The 7,500-nt window shown below is 48.1% G+C and overlaps 2 protein-coding genes and 2 long non-coding RNA genes across 8 annotated transcripts in view; 3 read left to right on the top strand and 1 right to left on the bottom strand.

Moving 5' to 3' along the window:
• The window catches only part of LOC132958120 (zinc finger protein 239-like), a 2,760-nt gene extending 53 nt beyond the window's left edge, over positions 1–2,707 (top strand). The window contains exons 1-2 of the mRNA XM_061030742.1: positions 1–111; positions 1,510–2,707. The exon at positions 1–111 is cut by the window's left edge and continues 53 nt beyond it. Coding sequence (XP_060886725.1) covers positions 31–111; positions 1,510–2,178 — 750 coding nt within the window. The 5' untranslated portion in view covers positions 1–30 and the 3' untranslated portion in view covers positions 2,179–2,707. The remainder of the gene's footprint in view (positions 112–1,509) is intronic.
• Positions 2,708–2,950: 243 nt separating this feature from the next.
• The window catches only part of eno3 (enolase 3, (beta, muscle)), a 10,820-nt gene continuing 6,270 nt past the window's right edge, over positions 2,951–7,500 (bottom strand). The window contains exons 6-14 of the mRNA XM_061030727.1: positions 7,325–7,458; positions 6,932–7,048; positions 6,728–6,833; positions 6,041–6,238; positions 4,849–4,925; positions 4,631–4,755; positions 3,828–3,936; positions 3,301–3,359; positions 2,951–3,216 (exon numbers count right to left, since the gene is read on the bottom strand). Of these exons, the coding sequence (XP_060886710.1) occupies positions 3,147–3,216; positions 3,301–3,359; positions 3,828–3,936; positions 4,631–4,755; positions 4,849–4,925; positions 6,041–6,238; positions 6,728–6,833; positions 6,932–7,048; positions 7,325–7,458 (995 nt within the window). The 3' untranslated portion in view covers positions 2,951–3,146. The remainder of the gene's footprint in view (positions 3,217–3,300; positions 3,360–3,827; positions 3,937–4,630; positions 4,756–4,848; positions 4,926–6,040; positions 6,239–6,727; positions 6,834–6,931; positions 7,049–7,324; positions 7,459–7,500) is intronic.
• Positions 3,911–4,140, top strand: LOC132958132 (uncharacterized). Its single transcript, XR_009666728.1, has 2 exons — positions 3,911–4,007; positions 4,070–4,140. It is a non-coding gene; the product is annotated as an uncharacterized LOC132958132 (long non-coding RNA).
• The window catches only part of LOC132958128 (uncharacterized), a 5,227-nt gene continuing 1,924 nt past the window's right edge, over positions 4,198–7,500 (top strand). For 3 of the 5 annotated variants that reach the window (XR_009666723.1, XR_009666721.1, XR_009666722.1), the window contains exons 1-3: positions 4,198–4,253; positions 4,334–4,391; positions 4,522–4,621. This is a non-coding gene — a long non-coding RNA (uncharacterized LOC132958128). Of the gene's footprint in view, positions 4,254–4,333; positions 4,392–4,517; positions 4,624–7,500 lie in introns of all 5 variants that reach the window. The other 2 variants (XR_009666720.1, XR_009666719.1) reach the window with 2 other exon arrangements.

Genomic DNA, 7,500 nt, shown 5'->3' with positions numbered 1-7,500 from the left:
CCTGCAGAGAGAAGAGAAGAGCACAGCGGGATGGAGAACCCGGACCCGAACCCGGAGCAGAACCACAACCAGAACACACCGGCCTCGTGTACCAAAGGAACCGACGTTCAGGTAATACTTCGTGACGTCATTTTCAAACACGAGGACGTGTGTGGCGGCTCGGTGTTTGAATCTTTACAGATTTTATAATATATTTTTAAAAAACGATCTGTGTTTGTGTGTTTACGTTTTTTTTTAAACATCAAGATAAAAATAAAAAAAAGTCCCTGTGTTCCCGCGGATCGTCATGACGTCACTTAGAGAAGAGATAAAGGTTTCCCCCTCAGGTAAAGGTAGACAACAACATGGCGGCTCCTTTTCCAACATTCAGGGGCTTAAGCTCCGCCTCCATCTAAACGTCACAGAGAGCAGAACATGTCTCTGAAAGCAGGTTTTTAATTGGTACTCACAGAGCTGGGGGCGGAGCGGACAGTTCTTAGTGTTTCACTGTGAGTCCGGACTCCACTTACAAAACGCTTTGTAACTAAGCTTCCTGTCTGGATAGAGACTGAGAGGGCCTGCCCCTCCCCAAAGCCCCTCCCCCCCTGTGCTGTGAGAGCTTTCTCCCACAGTTCACACTTCCACTCTGGTGAGTCTTATTGAGTCACTCAGAGGAAGTCCTCTCAAGCTCTAACAGGGTTCTGTTTGTGGTTTTGATTGTTGGGATCTGTGAGGAACAGGTCTCCTCTCGTTGACCCGTTGAACCACCTGGACTCTGCTGTCCTACACGTAGTGTAACTGATACCTAATCCAACCTGAACGCTAAAGTTAAAGGAGCAGTATATAACTCTGACCCCTAGTGTTTAAAATGGGTACTGCAGCCTGAATTCTAAACATCATAGAGAGCTGTCCCCCCCCCCCCTTCCTCTCTAGAGTCCATGCTCACACAGGTCACCATGTGGTGGACTCTGAAGCTTCAGTGTTTATCCAGCTCTGCATGGGTCTGTAAACCTTTCTGTGTTCTAACCTCTCTCCATTTTTCAAAAGCATCTCCAATATTGATCCTAGTTTGAGCACGTTTCTGCTCGTGGAGCTTATTAGAAACATGCAGAGGCTTTTTAGGTCGGGTACAATCACTTCTATCTGAACCACTTCTCTTGCCCGCTTCCATCGCTGCAACACCTGTTGACCTGATAACTGCTCTCATATCTGGCAAACCGAGAGGCGTCCAAAACGGCCGTGTGGGGGCGTGTTTTAAAAGCGCCTACCTTCTCTGGTCCAAACAAATCCAGAGCATTCAGGAGCAGAATCTAAAGTTAGAAGGAGGACATACTGGCTGCTGCATTGTTGTCAGAGAAGCCAGATAGTAAGATACCTTTATCATTTTGTGTTGTGATCATGTGTTTAGATAATATTCTTGCTAGAGTTAGCTTAATATTTGAAACTGGAGTTGTTGTTTTTTCTTGCTTCTGTCTTGCGATGCGTTGATGTCTTAAATGTTAACCTGTGTGTTTGTTTCTGTTGGTTTAGAGATGGAGAGGAAAAGAAGAACCGCAGAGTGACACATCCTTCCAAACATCGACGTCTTTGAAGACAGAGAGAGAGAAACCGTACAGCTGTGACCTCTGTGAGAAAACGTTTGCTCGTCTGACTCACTTGAAGAACCATCAGAGCGTTCACACGGGGGAGAAACTACACTGCTGTCGGCTGTGCGGGAAAGCGTTTGCTCGAGCAGGTTCTTTAAGAGTTCACTTTCGCATTCACACCGGAGAGAAACCGTTCACCTGTGACCAGTGTGGGGCCACTTTCTCACACAGGGGCCACTTCAAAACTCACCAGAACATCCACACCGGAGAGAGGCAGACCGAGTGTGATCAGTGCGGGAAAATGTTCACCAACGCCGCCGCCTTGAAGTACCACCTACGCATCCACGCCGGGGAGAAACCGCACAAGTGTGAGCACTGCGGGAAGTCCTTCACCAGACGGAGTCCTCTGATCCGTCACCTGCGCATCCACTCCGGAGAGAAGCCGTACTGGTGCGACGTGTGCGGCAAACATTTTGCTCGAGGGAGCGCCATGAAAGTCCACCGCCGCCTTCACACCGGAGAGAAACCGTACTGGTGTGATCAGTGCGGGAAAACGTATGCCGCGTCAGGCAGCCTGAACCTCCACAAACGATGTCACACAGGGGACTTTTAACTCTTCTCACAGCTATTTGCTGATTTGTTACCATGGCAACAACATGCAGCAAAAGGGCCGAGGTCGGATTCAAACTGGAGGACTGTTGCCTCCGTACATGGGACGCGCGTCATAACCGTTAGGCCATAGTCACTGATATGATCCGTTCTAGTTTATGAATATATTTGACATTTTTCGTATTTATTCATGATTTGTTTTGATGAACCTGTTCCACTGAGACGCGGACTCAGACCTTTAAAAAAGTATTTGAACGCTCCCCCTCTCAGCTAAACACCGGGCAGGTTTTGTCTTAATGAAAAGTTTTTCGTCATCGTTTTGTTTGTATTAAAAAGTTTTACCCAAACTCCAGAAACTATGACTAAACATCTTTTTTTCTGCTGCGTTCCTTTTTTTTTTTTTTTTGTTTCGGATCGTTTTGCAGCGTTTCTGTTTCTATTTTTTTTTATCAACTTCCTCTGAATGATCTTTGACTTCTGTTTTGATTCTGTTCATGTGTCTGGATCTGTAGAATAAAAACTCCTCCAGATGATTGGTCGATTCATTGATTTGTTAAAAATGGCTGCAGGAAATAAAAGTGTCCAAACAGAGAAGTTCAAACATCAGCTTCTCGTCTGGAGCTTTAATTTACCCAGAATGCTACAGGAGCGCTCCATGTTGAGGGAGAGGGTTGAGCATTTCTAAGATGGAGACCCCCATCGTTTGGTTTCACTGACACCACGTCCATGTTTCATACAGACGGTGGATATGTTGGTTTGTTGACAATGAAAGAAAGTTTTGAGTTTCATGTTTTGTTCTTTATTCTGTTTTTTTTTTAGAAAACATCTTTAATGGAATTACAGTCAGGAAGGCGGGGCTAACCCACTGTGACCTTTGACATCTAACCCCCCCTGCAGAAAGGGGACAGGAGGGGCTTCAAAGGTCATCAATGAGTCGTCATGACGACACAGACAGGAAGTCAGGACGGAGCTTTAGTTGATCTTTGGGTGGCGGTAATCTTTACCGGCGAACTTGGCCTTGTCCCCGAGCTCCTCCTCGATCCTAAAGGTCAGAGGTCACAGAGGTCAGGTGTTTGATCCTTTATGTGCTTTTACTTTGAAGTGTGTAAGGACAGGAAGTGCTCACCTCATCAGCTGGTTGTACTTGGCCAGACGCTCCGACCTGCAGGGGGCGCCAGTCTTAATCTGAGAGAGAGAGAGACAGGTGGTCAGTGAGACAGGTTCACATTGTACCTTTAAATCAATGTTGTGATTTACCTGTCTGTCTGTTTACCTGTCTGTCTGTTTACCTGTCTGTCTGACCCTATGTCTGTCTGTTCACCTGTCTGTCTGTCTGTCTGTTTATCTGTCTGTCTGACCCTCTGTCTGTCTGTTTACCTGTCTGTTCACCTGTCTGTCTGACCCTCTGTCTGTCTGTTTACCTGTCTGTCTGACCCTCTGTCTGTCTGTGTACCTGTCTGTCTGTTCACCTGTCTGTCTGTTTACCTGTCTGTCTGACCCTCTGTCTGTCTGTTCACCTGTCTGTCTGACCCACTGTCTGTCTGTTTACCTGTCTGTCTGACCCTCTGTCTGTCTGTTTACCTGTCTGTTTGTTTACCTGTCTGACCCTCTGTCTGTTCACATGTCTGTCTGTTTACCTGTCTGTGTGTTTACCTGTCCGGTGCAGAGTCCGACCACCAGGTCAGAGATGAAGGTGTCTTCTGTCTCTCCGGAGCGATGACTCACCATCACACCCCAACCACTGCTCTGAGCCAGCTTACACCTGGAACACAGACAGGTAGGGAGGAGAGACAGACAGGTAAACACATGGAGGGAGGGAGGAGAGACCGACAGGTCACAACAGGGAGGGAGGAGAGACCGACGGGTAACAACAGGGACAGAGGAGAGACAGACAGGTAACCACACGTAGGGAGGGAAGAGAGACAGACAGGTAACAACAGGGAGTGAGGGAGGAGAGACAGACAGGTAACAACAGGGAGTGAGGAGAGGCAGACAGGTAACAACAGGGAGTGAGTAGAGACAGACAGGTAAAGACACAGACAGACAGATGGACAGACAGACAGGTAGAGACACAGACAGGTAGATGGACAGACAGGCAGGTAGAGACACAGACAGACAGAGACACAGACAGATGGACAGGCAGACAGGTAGAGACACAGACGGACAGAGACAGACAGATGAAGACACAGACAGACAGGTAGAGACACAGACAGACAAGTAGACACAGACAGATGGGCAGACAGACAGGTAGACAGGTAGAGACACAAACAGACAGGTAGAGACAGACAGATGGAGACACAGACAGACAGGTAGGTAGAGACACAAACAGACAGACAGGTAGAGACAGACAGATGGACAGACAGAAAGGTAGAGACACAGACAGGTATAGACACAGACAGATGGACAGACAGACAGGTAGAGACACAGACAGATGGACAGACAGACAGGTGTCTTACGCCTGGATGGACTCGGTCACAGAGCCGATCTGGTTGACTTTGAGCAGCAGACAGTTACAGGCCTTCTTGTCAACGGCCTGCTGGATCCTCTTGGGATTGGTCACCGTCAGGTCGTCTCCAACGATCTGATTGGTTCAAAACAAACACATAAAAGAGTTACATTAATAACAAGTCTTTTGTTTTCTGTCTGTCTCTCTCTCTCTGCCTGTCTGTCTCACCTGGATGTCTGTGGAGGCGGTGAACTTGGACCAGTTTTCCCAATCGTCCTGGTCGAATGGATCCTCAATGGACTGAACTAAAGAGAGAGACAGGTAGAGACAGACAGGTTAGAGACAGACGATGAGAGACAGAAAGGTGGAGACAGACAGGTTAGAGACAGACGATGAGAGACAGACAGGTAGAGACAGACAGGTTATAGACAGACAGGTAGAGACAGACAAGTAGAGACAGATGATGAGAGACAGACAGGTAGAGACAGACAGGGTAGAGACAGACAGGTAGAGACATACAGGTAGAGACAGACAGGTTAGAGACAGACGATGAGAGACAGACAGGTTAGAGACAGACAGGTAGAGACATACAGGTAGAGACAGACAGGTTAGAGACAGACAGGTAGAGACAGACAGGTTAGCGACAGACGATGAGAGACAGACAGGTAGAGACAGACGATGAGAGACAGACAGGTTAGCGGCAGTCGATGAGAGACAAACAGGTAGAGACAGACAGGTTAGAGACAGACAGACAGAGACAGACAGGTTAGAGACAGACGATGAAAGACAAACAGGTTAGAGACAGACAGGTAGAGACAGCCAGACAGGTTAGAGACAGACAGGTAGAGACAGACAGGTTAGAGACAAACAGGTAGAGACAGACAGGTTAGAGACAGACAGGTAGAGACAGTCAGACAGAGACAGACAATGAGAGACAAACAGGTAGAGACAGACAGGTTAGAGACAGACAGGTAGAGACAGACAGGTTAGAGACAGACAATGAGAGACAGACAGGTTAGAGACAGACAGGTTAGAGACAGACAGGTAGAGACAGACAGGTTAGAGACAGACAATGAGAGACAAACAGGTAGAGACAGACAGGTTAGAGACAGACAGGTAGAGACAGACAGACAGAGACAGACAGGTTAGAGACAGACAGGTAGAGACAGACAGGTTAGAGACAGACAATGAGAGACAGACAGGTTAGAGACAGACAGGTTAGAGACAGACAGGTAGAGACAGACAGACAGAGACAGACAGGTTAGAGACAGACAGGTAGAGACAGACAGGTTAGAGACAGACAGGTAGAGACAGACAGACAGAGACAGACAGGTTAGAGACAGACAGGTAGAGACAGACAGGTTAGAGACAGACAATGAGAGACAGACAGGTTAGAGACAGACAGGTATAGTCCTCTCACCGGGGTATCCCTTGATGAAGCTGCGGTACAGGTCTCCCAGCTGATCTCCACTGATGTGTCTGGCCGGGTCGTCGGGCGACTTGAAGTCCAGGTCGTACTTTCCGCTGCGGAAGAACTCGGAGGCGGCCACGTCCATCCCGATGATGATCTTGTCGGGGTAACCGGCCTTCTCGATGGCCGTCTTCAGGAGCTCCAGAGCTGCAGGGAGAGGTCAGGGTCAAAGGTCATGACACACACACACTGAACCTGGGTCACATGGGAAGGCCTTCACTTGAGGATGAACACAGAGTGAGGCCTAACGATCATGCTAACATGATGCTAACGACCCTAACATAATGCTAACGATAACGCTAACGATGACGCTAACATGATGCTAACGATGAGGCTAACATGATGCTAACGATGAGGCTAACATGATGCTAACGATGACGCTAACATGACGCTAACGATGATGCTAACATGACGCTAACATGATGCTAACATGATGCTACCGATGACGCTAACATGACGCTAACATGATGCTAACGATGACGCTAACATGATGCTAATGATGACGCTAACATGATGCTAACAATGACGCAACCATGGCGCTAACATGATGCTAACATCACGCTAACATGACGCTAACATGATGCTAACAGCAGGAACACTCGGGGTAACACTCAGACAGACGGGTGTCTGTCTCACCCTCATTGTTCTCCAGGATGTTGGGGGCGAAGCCTCCCTCATCTCCCACGTTGGTGGCGTCCTTGCCGTACTTTGCTTTGATCACATTCTTCAGGTTGTGGTAGACCTGAGGACACACACACACACACACACACATGTCACAGAGCAGTGAGACAGGTTTCCAGCAGCAGAACACATCGTTTGTCTGAATGATCTGTGCAGCACCTCGGCGCCGATCCTCATGGCTTCGTGGAAGTTTGCGGCTCCGACAGGAAGAATCATGAACTCCTGCATGGCCAGCTTGTTTCCAGCATGGCTGCCTCCGTTGATCACGTTAAACGCCTGCAGAGGAACGCGTGAGCATCAAGAGTTATTGACTTCAACTCGCCACTCTTTTTACCATTTAGCAAGCTAACTATGCTAACTATGCCAACTATGCTAACCATGCTAACCTGCATCAACACCTTAACAAACCTAATCAGCTTTCAGCCAATCAGGCTCCTCGATCGATCAGTTGTCAATGTTTATAATCTCCTTCTAGATAAAAGTTATTGTGTACTTTAAGTTCTCAGATCTGAAACAAAGCCCCTCCCATCTACCGAAACCCCGCCCACTCACAGGAACAGGAAGTATGACTTCTTTGTGTCCAGCGAGGTCGGCGATGTGGCGGTAAAGAGGAACGCCTTTCTCCGCTGCTCCAGCCTTACAGACGGCCAGAGACACTCCAAGGATAGCATTAGCACCAAACTGAGCTAAAAGAGAGAGACTGACAAGTCAGAGAGAGCGAGAGAGAG

This window comes from Labrus mixtus, chromosome 23 (genome assembly GCF_963584025.1).
Source record: "Labrus mixtus chromosome 23, fLabMix1.1, whole genome shotgun sequence".
Taxonomy (NCBI): domain Eukaryota; kingdom Metazoa; phylum Chordata; class Actinopteri; order Labriformes; family Labridae; genus Labrus; species Labrus mixtus.
This window is presented reverse-complemented; position numbering and strand designations above follow the sequence as displayed.